Source organism: Pomacea canaliculata, linkage group LG1 (assembly GCF_003073045.1).
Source record: "Pomacea canaliculata isolate SZHN2017 linkage group LG1, ASM307304v1, whole genome shotgun sequence".
Taxonomy (NCBI): Eukaryota; Metazoa; Mollusca; class Gastropoda; order Architaenioglossa; family Ampullariidae; genus Pomacea; species Pomacea canaliculata.
This window is the reverse complement of record NC_037590.1, coordinates 20,545,965-20,562,430: the sequence shown is the minus strand read 5'-3', so window position 1 is coordinate 20,562,430 and position 16,466 is coordinate 20,545,965. Positions and strand designations below refer to the sequence as shown.

Below are 16,466 nucleotides of genomic sequence, written 5' to 3'. Positions count from 1 at the left end.
CGGCCTATCTCTACGCGCAGGGTTAAACAATAAAATCCATCGCGGTGAATAAATACAACCTTCTACATACAACCCATCTGAACCAATATATCTCTCAATATAATATTGTTGCTACAATAACAACGTTGTCTTTTTGCAGGAGTATCCATGTTAGAGGTTAAAAATCTGTAGTATGTAGTTCTTAAATCGGCATACCAGGCACTGGAACAAGAAACGTAACTCTTCTCCTATGACGTTAAAGGCCCGATACAGAGTTACGCCTCTTGTTAAAAATTTAAGGCTGTAAATTCGGACTCAAACTGTTTAGGATTTCGCAAACAGTGATATCATTTCAGAGTTTACAAGTGTTCATTGTAATTAATAGTATAAAATCTTAACGCTCAATGATGATATTGTTTTTATGCTGCGAAATTGTACACTTTTTTTTTGGAAACTTTTCGACGAAGTCGCATTCTGCGTCACGTGACCCTGGGACGTCAATGGAAATAGAGTAGGGAGCAAACAAAAAGCCAGATTTGCATTATCTAGAGAGCCACCCATGCAGCTACCGACTGTCAACATAAATGTGTGGCGTGCTAAAGTAAATGCACACGTCCCATCATTATTATGTATTTATAAAAAAAGAAGAAAGAAAAGTTATAAAAAATGTAGCTGCGGGCGATTCTACAATATCCTTTATCTAAGCTATAATGCTCAATACATACACATTGATCACACGGTACACACAAATATACACACATGCACACTTGTCAATTCAGTAATGCTTGAAAAAAAAATAAAAGGAACCTAACATTAATTTATTTTATTTTTACAAAGCTGATCTGAAAGGTTACATAGAGCGCAGCTGTATTCAGCGATGCACACGTGCGTGAGAAAAAAATTAGGGAAAATTGTTTTGTTTTCTACTCAAAGTGACAATAAACTTCATATGCACACAAAAAATATCCATTTACGTTGCCAACATACGGTAAATGTGTTTGAGATCGGGCTTGATTTAGCTTAGCTGAAGACAGTACTGATTTTTTTCTGCACCTAACAAATAAATTAGATATAATGGTTTTATGTTTCTCGTTTTAGTTATGTTTTAAGCCTTATTATCTGACCCCAAAAAGTTTGTGTAACGACACCCATTTTCATGAATTCTCTCTGTGACGATCATTTAAATATCTTCACCTTCTCAATGGACCATGAATCGGTAGATAATCTTCCTGTCGAGTAGCGTAACGGCTACATTCCTATTTATGTCAGGACAATTTCGCCCATGAGTAAATTGCCAACGTCCATGAATACGATTTAAGGAATGTAGATGGTTATGAAAGATATTATTTTTTCCTCTTTGCTTCTGTACTTTAATAAACATTAAGAAAGTAAAAGATAATTGTAGAGCGAGAACACGAGAGATTAATCTCACATTCGAACTGCATTCAGTCCTTTCTCTACTGAGCAAAGGTCGTGAGTTTAAAAACGTTTATTTAAACAGATATTCATAGAATATTATCAAAATAGTTCAATCAACAAATCATTGTATAATAAGAATATAACGTTCACAATATAACTATTCCTTTTAAAGTAGTTCAATGTTCTGCATTACCATTAATCACATTAATGGTTTTAAAGAGATAATACATAAGTAAGTTGGTCTGTATGTGTATATGTAACAATCAATACTTAAAAAAACTCCCCTTCAATATTTTCTGAAACTAATAAATGTAAGCAATATACATTGCCTAAATATTGGCAAAAAAGTAAAAAAAAAAAAAAAAAAAAGCAACAGCAGTAATGAGCTAGCACTTAGCAGAAGTAAACCAATATTGGTTAGCTCCACATAAAGTTTATGTGCATCCATTCACAATATCTGCCGTATACTTGGTGACCTGGTGTATGACATTAAGCAATTCAGTTACATTGCACTATAGAGCACTTCCGACAAATTATCTGTTGAAAGCTGAAATTCCAAGTGCATGAAAGGTGAGACTTTGAAAAGTCTCTCAATTTTGCCAGGCCTCTTCCCAGCAAGAGCACATCAAAACCATGTCTAATCACGTGACCTTTGCCACTTAAGATCACCAAGAGCTAAGTGTTGACCCTAGAAATGATCAATACTCAATCAAAAAAAAGGTATCGTGTTAAATCAATCAATAAATGGCTTTCCTTCTTCCTGCAGGAAACAATGAAGCAACCACTTACGTCAACCTGCTTTTCGAGAAGATAGTGGATCACACCCTAATGAGCCTTATTATACACACATTGTTCGGGTAAAAATTCCATTCCGATTTACGTCACTCAGAATGCAGTGCAACGCCATCCTATCCGTCGACATTAATAATTTTTACTAATTAACTAAACACCACATATTTAAAAAGTTTAAAAAGCTTATTTAACAGGAATTAATGAATGTGCTTCTTTGAGACACCCCAGTGAAGTTTTGACGAACAATTTTAGACGATGCTCGGTGACGTAGCAGTCAAGGGAGGTAAGTGATACTACGTTTTGCAGCTGCTAGAGGAGCTCACATCTTGTCTGTCTCCTAGAAGACAGCTTCCGATGTTTCCTGTGACTGATGCTGTTGTCAGCTGATGGCAGGTGTATCAGAGATTCTGGACCATTCTGAGTGTCGAGACCCGTGAAGACTTTATCACTCATCAAGGGTGCAACTCTGTCTTCTGCCGTCCTAATGGGAGGTAACTTGGCGTTGTTCGTTTTGTTTAATGCCACCGAATGACTTATTTTCCACCGTTCATTTACAGTACGCCGGGAGCTTTGTTTTAATGAAGGCTGCCAGGAAAAGAAATTTAAATTGAAAAGAAAATCTTTTAGGCATTTCTGCTGAGGCTCTACTTTGACAGTCCATCCATAAATCTCCCTTTATCGCTCATAGTTATTATTATTATTATTATAATAATAAAAAATATCCAATGAGAATGGAATAAGACTGGTTTCAAAACTCAGAAATAACTACTTAGGAAAGATAGAACTTTCCACCTTATCCAAACAAAGATGAAATTTTACTTTTGGTTAAAGACCTATTCATTTTATTTAAAGTGGCCTTATATTTCTGCTCATGTCCTGCTATGCACATTTTTGTTTGTGTTAGTCGTCATTTTCTTTTCAGACTCCGTGTTAAACCTTCCGCAGGAATGAGAAGCACTCACGGTACTTTTGGCGTTCTTCCCGGGGACCTTGCGATGATCCAAAAGCTGGCCAGGGCGTGGAGTGGGACCTTTTACATTGTCATCAAGGTCGTGCATAGCCATCATGTGGTAGGCTGGACACTGCAAGTTAACAGAAGGTGAGAATTACAGGTCTCTTCTTGTCAGGCAAGTCTCAGGCCAGTGAGAGGCCAGGCGTCAGGTGCAAAGCTAAAAGCTTACATAATTAGCATTACCATTGATTGATTTGCATGAATCATTAAACTAGTGCTCGTGAGAAGTTGTGCACATAAGAGTTTGCCTATCGTTTTATTTCCAATCCAACAGAAAGAAAAGGTATTAGAGAAACACAGAAACAACATCAGATAATTCAGATATTGCTCACTTTATCTTCCAAGAACAAAATTGGTGAATACCCTAAGAAGCTAAGAAATTCGTGATATGTTTTGATGCTTTTTAAAATAAAAATTAATAAAACCACTAATGGACTCAATAACAGTGATAAAAATTGCTTTGTCGTCTGTTATACAACTTCCATAACAATAGATCGGACATTCATAGCTATCTCCACTGAAAGTCTACATCGGTCCACGCATCTATGACACAAGGAAACCATATGGGACAGTATTTTAGAACCAAACTCAAGACAAGGACCTCTAGGTTATCTACGGTCATCCGAGTTCTGTGCCTGTGTTCAGCATGTAGCGGTTGGGTCCCAGCTGTACTAGAGATCCATAAAAACCTATGAAGAAATTTTATCGCCAGAAGTTGTGGATTGTCCACATCGTCACTCCAACTAGCTTGGCTGCTGTGGTTTTTTTTTTTTTGTTGTTTTTTTTTTTGCTTGTTTGTTTTTTGTTTGTTAATATTTGAAGATTAGATCCTTTTGTTCTCTCTTCGTTACCGTTTAATTTCTTTATTATTTGTTTCAAAAAAAATTCCCCAAAAGTGGACCAAAATACACCATCAATCTTACCTGAGTTAAATACTTGTTCATGTCCACATGGGAATATTTTGGGCCTGATCTGTGGTGAAGATAAGGCCGGAATGTTGAGCCCAGTATGTTGCTTTTTTTTGGGTCTTGCCAGGTAGGGCTGACAAAAATGTCGCTGATCTGTCCCTTGACAGCCTCTAGCTCCACACTTGCCTCATGCTGAGCCAGACAAAAAACTATGTTTTGTGTTCCTTAGCATGATCATGCTAGCCTCAAAATTAAAAAAAAAATCTTTAGAAAATTTTTATTTGTTGAGAATATATTGATAAAACAGTTTTTCCTCTTAACCAGTTAGCTGAACATCCATGTCACAGGGGGGAGGGAGCCAAGTCCACATACTTATGTTCTGCTGTCTCAGGTGAGGGCTCAAAACCAGAGGTGTTCTCCAAAACAGAGGAGAAAACAGCAGTAACCACCTAACTGAAACACATCTGAACTGACAAAACCTTTCTCTCAATTTTAAAATAAACATTTTGAGTTTACCGGCCATCTTCATTTTATAATCGCCATCTTCTGTTGTTTATACGTATATACAATACGTGAATCAGTGACTTGCAAGAGAGAACACAGTCCATCAGATCCTACATGGATATTCTTTGTATTTCTGACAGAAGATAATATATCACCAACAAGAAGGTACGAAAGAGAAGCAAATGAATGATTGGATCATACTATTACCCTGGCTGCTGTTAACAGACTTGCACAGCACAAAAACAAACAAACAAACAAAAAAAAGAACCCAAAAAACAAAACCAAAAACAGACAGGAACAGACAAGAATCCACTGGCCTCTCATTTACCGCTTCATATAGTAGAAAACAGTAGGACTTTGTGGTATTATCGTTAGTTGCCCCAACGACCAGTAAGAGCTAAAGGATTGGTGATGGTGAGGACGGTGAGGACTTTAAAAGCAAACTCTCAAAAATTCATATATAAGATAACCATTGTTTTACCGTTTCTCTCTCTTCTTCTATTCTCTGAGCTTGCTCCACAGAATAATATTCTTTGTCTGCTACTGCAGGTGTTTTTTGGGGGTCCTGTAACACAAGGAAGTTTCAATAAAACGCCGTGTACAGGCCGAGACAATTTATTACCTGTGCCATGCAAAACGAGGTAATACAGAAAGAATGGTGGGAAACAAATGGTTCCAGACTTGACGAAATCTTCGAAGATTTTCCTTGATGAGCGAAATGGCGGTTTGCCACAGCCGGCTCCTGGATCCCGTATTGGTGACTCTGAATGTCCTCGCTGATGCACACCTCCGCAGGTCGACAGGAAGACTGCGCAGTGCGACGTTCACCCTCCGTGGACCGATGAGGTCGGGCCAGGGGTCACCGCAAGTGCCGATGTAGCGGCCACTCAACAGCCACAAACGCACCTGTGAAGAAACAAATCCAAGGTACAGATTTTGAAGAGTGCTTCGATGTCAGATCTGACGACGACATGGCAAAGCAGGCGATGATGATGGTCTGGTTCACTGATTGTTCATCCGGTCGATCACGTCTTTATTATCAACAGGCGGATTGGTCGCTGAATTGCACCTCAGATTCATTCATTTATCAACCGAACGTTGTTGGATCGATTGGATGATTCATTCATTGACCAAATGGTCAACAAGGGTCATTATTTTGTAAAACATTCCGATTCTCCAAATCAAGACGCAATACTAAGCATTAAATTTATAAAACTAGTTAGTGGCAGGCAGATGTTTCTTACCTACCATTTTCCCAGTGCTTCCAGTGATAATCAGCTCGCTACTGGCCACATATGTGATGCAGGTGATGGCCTCTCGATCTGCCCTGAACACGTTCAACAACCGAGGAATCTTTAGTGTGGACTTTGGTTGAGATGTTAGTGGAGGCGGCCTCTTGTGTGGACTGTAATTTCCGTTCGCTGCCTAGAAAAAATCATGTTTGTAGTTTGTCCTACCGTCAACACCGTCAGATCATATGACGAAAGTGTGAATTAAAGCTAAAAAAGAACATTTTTGTGCTTCGACTGACCAGTGCATTGATGAAAGTTGCGAAGGGAAAAATTTCTGTACTGGCGAGCATTTGAATGTCGATTGTCGTATCTGTGAGACATATATTACGGTACCCTCTGAATCAAACCGTTAGAAGATTATGTCTATATTTTATGTCATTTGCGTTTTACCCCTAAAGTTTATTTTTCCGCTTGGAGTTTTTAACCTATGTATGTTTTAAATGTATTTTCAACGTAAAAGAGTGATGGATAATGTTAGAAGGGTGATCCATGCTTAAAGTCCTTCCAGTAAACTAATGTATCACGATATGGGTGGAAACAACAAAAAAAAAAAAAAACAACAAAAAACAAACAAGCAAACATACAAACATATAAAAGGAACGCTCACTTGTGCCCAGTGAGTGTAGCTTATTGGCAGTAGTGTGTGACACTGTTTCATACCTCGTCTTTCAAGACTGTAGACCTAAAGTAGAAAAATTTCTTCCAGAAAACGTCGTCTCGCTCTTTGAGCTCCTCATCCGAAATAGACTCGGCCTCTCTGTTACAGTAGAGGAGCAGGTCCCACACCTTAACGTAGCCTAGTGTGTCGCCGGTGATGAGGAACTCGTTTTCTGGGTCGGTCGTCATGGCCAACACCATTTCTCCCACTCTTTCTGTTGCCGCGAACTGGCCTAGCAGCCCACCCTGGGACACACACACAAATAAATAGATGTTTACGTCCTACCCCGTTTAAAAACATTTTCCATGAATCCTGGACATCTAGTTTATGGATCCTATCATGACCAACATGATGAGGTGTTCTCAAACATGCTGTTTGTACAACGGTTTTTGCGAGTTACAACATCTTTAAGGGACTTTTGCATCTGGATCAGATCTGTTCACAATACCAAGAAATCTTGTTTCCGATGGTGTGCAGGCCATGCATGTAATGATTTTTTTTCTATTTTTGCTCTCTCTTTCTGTGATACCTACCGCTACAGCCTTGGATTAAAAAGACGTAATAAACATATGAGAACACGACCCAAATAAATGTTCTTTTCTTTTCTTTTCTTTTCTTTTCTTTTCTTTTCTTTTCTTTTCTTTTCTTTTCTTTTCTTTTCTTTTCTTTTCTTTTCTTTTCTTTCCGTCTTTTCTGAATTCACCTTGGTGTGGAGTGACCACGCCCGAATCCACCCTTCATTGCACGCCGTGATGAGGGTGGCAGTCCTCTCATCGTTGGGATGCCGCGTGTGGAGGAACAGCATGGCGTCCACAGAGTTCTCGAAAGTCTGAGTCTGGGCGTCGCTCTCCTCCCGTGTGACGTAGCGGCCTGTCAGCACGTCGAAGACGTCAGCACATGACTCGTCCTCCTCCTCACAAGAGTATTGTTCCACCTGGTCAGTGGGTGTCGTTAATATACCTTTTCGTGAAAAACGTTCAACAATTATCAAAATATTTTGTCTGTATCTTGTGGTAGTGGTGTTTGTGTGGCTTAAGTTGGACAGGGAACTTTTAGGATATGTTAACGCGACAAATAAACCAGCTCCCAATTCAAAAGCCACTTTATTGCTAAAAGTGATCTAACCGAATGACACTGTAGGAATTGATTGCGGGTGTTCTTTTTGGTCAAAGACTTAAAATAAAAAAGGTAATCACGAGAAAAGAGAAAAAAGCAGGAACCCGTGGGAACTAATATTTATTCACGTTGACCAAATGGTACACAGTTTATTTAAAAAAAAAGTATATATATATTTTTTACTTGCATAGAAAATATGAGCAGCCTTACCATGTATGTCTTTTACTATTGGGTAGCGGCTTTGACAAGCATTTATCCTGAGGATCGTGTTTCCCGTCTCGCGCGCTACGACAATGATATCCCCGTCGTAGGAGGCAGTGACCAGCATGTTTTGGGGAATAAAGATCATGCACAAAATGTCCTCCTTGTGCACATGACGCAAGGACTGAAAATGTTCGTTGGAGCCTCTTCCTCTGTGTTGAGGACGTACACCTTCTTGTGCCAGCCAGTTGCGTAAATATACCTCTGAAAGCAGAAGATAGACCATCTGGGAACTATTTTGCAGCGTGGAATGATAATATTGGTAGTGCCATCATGGTCTACATCACCTGCAGTGATCTCTTCATGTACATTATAAACAGGCAAGATAGAAACCAGAGAAATGAAGTATGTGTGCATGTTTGCCTGGTGGTAACATCATGATCTCCTTGTGTAGCATCTTAGGCGTTGCCTAGCAACCATCGCTGTGAGCCTCGCTTTCCCAGCAACTTTTACCTTGTCCATAACGATGGCTGTGACGCTGACCGCTTCGGGCAGGGAGTAGTGGTTGAGAAGGAGGCCGCTGGAGAAGTTCCACAAGTTAAGGGTTCCGTCGGCAGCCCCCGTCACGACGCGTTTCTCTGTCTGGTCCATGGCCAGGGCAGTGATTTCTAGTTTGTGGTGCTCAGGTTCATACACCACGTCCTTATGCGGAGTGCGGGGGCTGAAGTGATGAAATTGGAACGTCTCGGTCCCCGTGTAGATGTCCCACACTTTGATAATGCCACCTCGACAAACACTGACGATCTGTCGTCAACAGACACAACCTTTTCAGAATGCGAAGACTTGAGCGAACACACTGCGTCGGAAGCAAAAGCAATGACTGTGTGTAATGGTCAAAGACACCAGAAGTATGCTCATAATTCTTCGTAATTCCCCGATACAACAAAAGAATATAAATGACACGATTTCAATGTGTGGCAGCACTGGTCACCCTGAATTATGGGAATAATTAAGTAAAAAGTAAACACAAACGGGAGCTAAATCGTAAGAACTTGTTTAAAGTAACCTTAACCGCATGTGTTTTATTTTCAATAAAAAAAACTTTTTCTATTAGACCTAACGTAATCCCAAATTACCAAACGGTCATCAAGGTTGACTTGGAGTTTGGTCAAATTAAAGGAGACAGAACCGCGTGTTTACTGGTCGGAGTGATACGATACGGGAACCGGAACATTTACACTTTTTGGACTCGTTGGCTTTAGTTTTTGATTCAGTACATGACTCTCCTGTCAAAATGTTATATAAACACTTTTGATACACATTTCCTGGTAAATTTTCGTTTAGTCCAAAATCTGGGGAACGGTTTGAATTAATTTTCACCTATAATCCTTTTTGTAAGACCTTGTTATTCAGAGTTTTTAAAAATATGTCTTGTGCTTGTATTTCAGTATAAAATTTTCCAAAATGACCAGCTGAACCTGATATGCACCACAGCCTAACGGGCAAAAATATGTAAGAGAAACCCCAGTTGAATCCCCTCCTCACCAAAGGAAAGAGTCGCTTTGAGCAAGAAATGAAAGCTTGTGTGTGCGTGTGAGGAACGTTTGTCTCACGTCACTGGAATCTTACGTCCAGTCGTTGGCGTCTTGTGACTCACCTTGCGAAACTCGGAGCTGTAAACCACGCCAGTGAGAGGGAAATCGTGTGATTGAACAGCTATTTGCTCAGCGTAAGAAGGCTTTGGAACTGTCTTGGCAATCGAGGTGTGAGCCATTAGGAACTCGTTGCATCCCACGTTGTAGAAGTAGGAAGACGCAGGGTTAGGGCCCATCAAAGACGTCGACAGTCCGCTCAGCCGCTGGACGCACTCGTGGGTCAAGATATGGTAGACGTTCAATGTGTGACCTTTGTCCAGGCTGATGACGTGTTCAGTAGAGTCACGGACCGCAACGGCAACGATAGAGCGAAGATGACCTCTGACGACGTGTAGGACAAATTAATTGTCTACGAAGTGAGATCCTTTAAAAACATCAAGGAACAAGGGAAAAGGGGATCGAGAAAGAAGGAAAAAATGGAATAAAGAAAGAATGGAAACAGAATGTCTATAAAACATGTTTTTTTCAAACTTGTGTAATTGCTTAATTTTTTTATAGAACAGTCAGTTACAGTTCGTTACAACATTTTACTTAATTATTGACATGACTTGTTAGGTCACATGCGGACAGACTTGTAACTGTTTGTATATCATTGCATAGTTTGAAAAACTTTCTGATGAGCATTAAGAAAAAGGATATAAAGTTTATTCTATTTAAATATTTTAAAAAGGTGTCTTAATTTTTGTCATGAATTTTCAGGAAGAACGTATACTGACGGAGACAAAAAAAAAAATGACAAACTTACTGGATACGTATTCAAATATGTTACACGCACACAAACGTGCACCCACGTACTACTATTAAAGCTGAAAGCACAATTTCAGAATCTAACGTTAAAACATGTCTATTACATAATTTTAGAAATATATAAGTCCTGTTGTTAATGTTATTATTATTATTATATATTTTTTTTTTTGATGCAACAAGTGGCTCAATCTCTCCTCCCTTCACCCATTTTCCTATTCTTTACTCAAACTACTTAACAGTGAATGTTAATGTTTGTAGAATGTTTTCTCATAGTACGATATAACTGTTAGTCACTTTGCTTTAAGTTCTTAAGGGTGACAAAATGCCTTAGACATACCTCAGGATGCCAATGGAGGAATCCATCAGGAAGAGGTTCCACAGGCGCACCGTAGCGTCCAAGCAGCCAGTGACCAGGATGGTCAGCCGCCTGCTGACGTCAATGCTCGTCACGCCCTTGCGACAACTGTAGTAACTCCGCTTCTTCCTCCCTCGAAATTCGCTGTAGCAGACGGGCTGGTTGTTGCACTCGCTGCACGCTATAAAGGTGCCCCAGGCCGGCAGATAGAGCACTTGTTTCACCCACCCTTTCATTATGTTGGCCATCTTGTACAGTCGGACGTCAGAGACCCTGTCAACACCAGCCCACCATTGGTAAAACGAAAAATATGCGGTTTGGTAGGCCTTGATTTCGTTAGAGGTGATTAGTTGCTCCAAAATGAGAGACTTTTGCATCCTTGTTTTGTTATCAACTTTAAATTCTTCTTCTACTTCTTTTAGTTATTTTTTAAAATAAGTTTTGGAAAAGGGAAAAATTCATGCGAACAATTTAGTCAGACTGCCTCTAGCGTAGCCGTCGTCAATGAAATAAGTCAATCCAGGATAGGTCGCGTCCTTAAAGAAGATAAAAAATAAATGTGTAACATGTTTGTAACAACCAACCCTTCGCCGCTCTTTTTGCTGATACGCCAACAGAACTGAGCTTAGCTTTACTCTTGACTTAAATTAGTCAGAAAAGGAAATGAAGCACAATTTTATTTTGGCTTCTGGTATCACTAACTTTCCACGAAGAAGGTCACGATAGTGGACTTTCTCGAGGTATTCTTTTGTTTCTGACTTGATAAAAATACTTCCTTTGCGGTTGACGTTGAACTCGAGGCAATGCACATCACCAGCAGTGTCGCCCCAGAACAACAGACTACGTGAGCGAGAGTTTAGGTCGGTCCAGTACTCCAGACACGTGGGACAGTTAGACAACGGGATGTAGTATTTACGCTCCATTCCTGGAAAAACAAAGCAGGCTTTTCTCATATGCCGAATAGATAAAAAGGACATCTCTCTGTCCATTCGCTAGCCTATCTGAGTAAGTGTGTGAGGTGTGTGAGTGGGGATGGAGGTGGGGTTAGGAATGGGGATGTGTGAATTCGTGTGTGTGTGTGTGTGAATGCGAGTGAATGAATCAGTTAGTTGGTAAGTGGGTGAGTTAGTGTTAGGTGTAAGCATAAATGGATGATTGAATGAGTGTGAATGGGTGTGTGGAAGTGCGTGAACAGTTTAAAGATGGAGTCGTTACATTATAGTTAACATGACCGACAGATTGTGAGGGAGTTAAGTATAGTAGAGTAATTCAGGGATAGTACTTAGTGAAAAGATACGTTTACGGAAAGCGTTTGAATTTAAACCTTGGAGTCCGAGTGGCGAATGTGATGTGGAAGAGAGTTCCACTGCTTAGCAGCACAGAGGGAGAACGTCCGTTATCTGTATGTGACTGTCTTTGTGGGAGGGAGGATAGAATGTGGGAGTCTGATGATGACGCACAGTGGTGTTATGAAAACTATAACTATGGCCTTTTACTATACTTATATACGTATACTATATACTAACGACGACCGATGTCGTAAAGCTGAAAAATAGACGGCCGAGGGTTCAGTAATGTTAACGACTTTGCCGACAGGAAGTTGTAATACATGCTAAACTACGCACGCCTTTGAATTTGTTTTGAGAAATGTTCAGCGAGCTAAAAACCGGTTTTGTAAAAACTTGGACTCAAAACGATTGTTCAGTAGCGAAGAACATGTAAGCAAATAACTGTTTCACATCACATTTTAAACACGTTCGTTGAGCCTTACCTTTACTGCCCACATCCCAGAAGGTGACGTTGCGTTCTGTAGAGATGATGGCGACCAGAGAGGAAGGGTACAAGGTTTTCATGTCCACATAGCTTACTTGGGTTGTGGTTCGGTAATAGTCTCCAATACAGTGATATCCTAACAAGTTTATGCCCATTGTCCACATTGAAATTACACCTTCCTTTCCGAGCATGTAGTATTTCCCCCTGGTGTAGTCGATTATCGTTGACGTATTCTTCAAACGAGGAACAAAGCAGATGGCCACTATCGGATCCAAGTGTCTTTGAACAAGCATGAAATAATAGTATACAAGCAAACCATGGCATTAGTCTAATGAAGCTGACACCCCAAAGCAGGTATATTATATACTTCTATTCTTATTTTCATTCTTTTCTGTTTTTTTTTTTTTAACACATGATAAACGCAACGTCTGTTACGAATTCGATTGTGGGGCAGATGGTCGCTTCTGGCCCATTTCAGGTCTGCGATTGGAAACCTCTCCTTCCTTTAAAACAACAATAGTTATGTTACCTTAGATTCAGACAGGACTATGATGAGGTTTTGAGGTGTGGAGCGTGAGAAGAATAATGTAAGCGCACATTACACAAAAAGCACTAATAAGGAACTATCTTTTTTTTTATAAGGACCTAACCGCAATTTATAAAGACCTATTCACTCAAAATAAGTATTATTAAGTAAACTCGACAAACTTATAAGCTCATACAAAGACCGTATGTACCATGCAGGACCTACTGACTGAAAGGAACCTCCTCTCCAATTAAAGAGACATTTCGATCAAAAACACTTTTAGACTCACGCATGTACCATCTATCAAGGAATTTCACCTGCTGCCTAACGAATCATCGCCGTATATTAAGTATTAACTATATTAGAAATGAAGATCAACCTAAACGTACCGTGTGTGTACTAACTTCAAATAATTCTCAAAGAGAGAAGATATTTGAAGAAGCTGATCGAAGTTGTCGCGCTCCACTATCTTCTGGAACACGCAGTCGATGAAGTCACTCCAGCAGATTTTTTTCAAGCTGCCAGCGTTTATCTTAGAATACAACAGTTCTATTTCTTCGTCCGTCATTTGGCTGCACACAGTCTTCTTGACCACTTCACAGAACTGTTGCTTGGTCAGACCTCTGTCTGCGCCGCCCCAGGGGGCCAGGAAGAGCTCATGAGTCTTCTGCAGGCTCACGAAGTCGATGTCACAGAAACTTTTAGCGTCGGCTAGGGCCCAGGAGTGTTTCCGCGAAGGGATAATATCCTTTGGATGCATGATCGACGGTTCAGAGGGACGAAGCTAGTAGTATGTAGCGCTATAGGCGCACCATTTTCTTTCACCACTGTGCGAAATCAGTCCTGGTTGTTCAGGGAGACGAGGTGCTGAGCGTGGGTGAGTATTACCGAACTTGCTTTCTTAGACTTAAGGACATAAGAAGGAGGAAGGCCCCAGCAAATCGTTCTCGGCTTCAGTGTTGGGTCACCTGAAGTAACCTGATCTTCTGTACGAGATTCAGCGAGACGAAACATCTGGACAGTGAACACATCTGTAAAGAGACGATACGTGAATGAGCAATACCTTTCAGTGACCCCAATAAAGTTTTTCTGATGTCAGCAGGCAACAGAAGTATATTGCTTGTTCTGTCGCTTCAATGCTAATATCTAACAGATCTTCATCAACCTTTCCTTTATTATTTGGTAGAACTCAGAGAATTGCATTTTTTAAAAAAAAAGGTGTACTAGGGTATGGCTCAATAGCAAGTTAAACTTCTGTCTCTGCTGTCCTTGGATCTACAGTTTGAAAGAAAATGCATGCAAAACAACAACAACAACAACAACAACAACAACAACAACAACAAAACAAAAAACAAAACAAAACAAAAAACAAAACAAAACAAAAAACAAGCAAACAAACAAAAAACATGCTTTTACCGAGAGAAGAATTCCTTTTAAAAGCTCAGCACCCATCTCTGTAGTTTTTTCTATTGTTCTTTTCCATCCTTTTATTCCTTTTTCCATTCTGCAGGAAAGTAGGTTTTTGATTGCGAGTAATCACGGCTGTAAAAATCCACTGACTACTTGCTTGAACTGTTCTGCTTCTGTGCCGTAAAAGTGTAATGTGTGGCGAACTCACACCAGCCAACGTTGTTTCCGTCTTCATGCTGCCAAACATCCTGACCGCATCTTGCAGGAATGACGTCAAATGATGCTTACGTCAAATTCTGCTAACGACACTTAGAGACGTAACATCAAATGGCATCACTTCCTGTCTGTGCAGTCCTGCCCTGCGTACCGTAACGCGGGCGCTCACCGCGGATGCCCGCGGGCGCTCACTCACGCCCTAGAGAGCTTGTGATACCCTTCGCCCACCGTGGGCGCCTGTTAAAATGGCGGCTGACAGCGAAGTAGAAAATATAATTTTGTTTATGGGCATATTTGACAACGACGACGAATTAATAGAAGCAATCTATTGCAGCGCCACACAATATACTTTTAGTGGCATTCATTTGGGAACTAAAAGAGGAAAAAGTCCATGAGAATTAAAGATTATGTGGAAAGAACAATGCGGTAGTCAAGTATATCACGTAAAAACAAACGACGAGTAGACTTTCTGTTGTTGTCTTCCCGATTCGAAGTTTCAAGGTCGAAGGCAAATTCATCTACCATCTCTAGAAAGACATGAATCTGAACTTTTAATATCCTTCTTTTGTCGTTGCATATATCTATCTATTGCAAAATATTATTAGAAGATCACCGTGAATATCATCTACACGTCTAAACTTTACAACATGGCGGCCATCTTTGCGCCCGTGGCGTAGTACCTCTCAGCAAGTACGCGTGCGCCCGCGTGCGCTCACTCAAATCGCTGCGGTCCGGCCGCCCGTCGTAGGCGCCCGCGGCGCACGCGTGCGCCCGCGTTGCGGTACGCAGGGCGGCACTCACAAGCATGCGGGAGAGAATAAACCATGATGATGATGATGATGTCTATTGGTAATGCGCAGGTATCCATTCAGAAGAATGCTCATTGCGCATGAATATGTTATAAGCACAGTTCTGTACACGTTTATTGTTTGTTTCTGCAGTATACACAATCCATCGACTAAGGTTGACTATATATATATACGTACGCTAAATAATGCATACAACTAAATAGTCAACCTATTCCTTATAGTCAACATTGGTTTAAACCGCGTCGTCAAGTTTCTAAATTTAAAGTTTTGTTTAGTGCACTTGTAGACTTGTATTGTACTTGTAGTGTACTTGTAGATTTGTAGTGTACTTGTAGTATACTTGTAGCTATCAGTGTGACTTCGAAACTATTTCTTATAAGATTCTTGCGAGGAGCTTGCTTTCTAAGTAGAAACCCTGTGGCGGAACATCTTCCTGAAATCGTCGGTGTTCCTACATTATTTAGCTCTTCAACGTCATGTTAGGCAAACAGACAGTGCGAACATTTTAGTGTCTATGTATTTCAGCCTCTGTACCTGTTTCCATGGAACACAGTCAGATTTACAAAATTACATTAAAAAGCGCTTATAATCAATTAAATGACTTGATCGACGCCAGACATGTTAGTCATTATCTGTAACCTCGCGACATGAGTTTTTATTTAATGACATGTCAGCTATCCAGTTTCTTTGATGGTGCTCGTTAGTCTGAAGCCAGTCGAAATAATAATTAACTTCTAATCACAAGAAGATATCCTGCCCATTAATCATCTGTATTTTCTTCTTAAACTGTTGTCCTTCTTGAGTTTCTTGGTAATTTTGTTCTACTTTGTGTGAAGTCATTCACTTTTTAAAAAGAGGCATTCCGCACACTGCTATATTATTAATATAAGGATATATTGAATTTACATATCGCTTTATTCCAACCATTAAAGGCGGTCTCAAAGCATATGCTAAAAAGAAAAGAAAAAGAAACAAGAAAAGATTAACAAACAAAGATTTTTTTTTATCTGTGCGATCCGATCTAAGACTGGAACAGTGGTGTGGATAAGGAGCTTTTACATCCTTGATTACAAGATGATGATGAGGACAATGAT

The 16,466-nt window shown here is 40.1% G+C and overlaps 1 protein-coding gene across 1 annotated transcript; it reads right to left on the bottom strand.

The window, feature by feature from the left end:
* Nucleotides 1-1,459: 1,459 nt before the first annotated feature.
* Nucleotides 1,460-14,616, bottom strand: LOC112560430 (WD repeat-containing protein on Y chromosome-like). Its single transcript, XM_025232296.1, has 16 exons — nucleotides 14,354-14,616; nucleotides 13,327-13,968; nucleotides 12,410-12,690; nucleotides 11,341-11,563; nucleotides 10,621-10,911; nucleotides 9,539-9,857; nucleotides 8,395-8,685; nucleotides 7,891-8,143; nucleotides 7,268-7,524; nucleotides 6,567-6,809; nucleotides 5,863-6,039; nucleotides 5,296-5,520; nucleotides 5,096-5,179; nucleotides 4,126-4,302; nucleotides 3,153-3,272; nucleotides 1,460-2,775 (listed from the first exon to the last, which is right to left on the bottom strand). Exons 2-16 carry the CDS (start codon nucleotides 13,695-13,697, stop codon nucleotides 2,500-2,502), a joined length of 3,588 nt encoding a protein of 1,195 aa, XP_025088081.1. The 5' UTR covers nucleotides 13,698-13,968; nucleotides 14,354-14,616; the 3' UTR covers nucleotides 1,460-2,499.
* Between the last annotated feature and the right edge of the window lie 1,850 nt (nucleotides 14,617-16,466).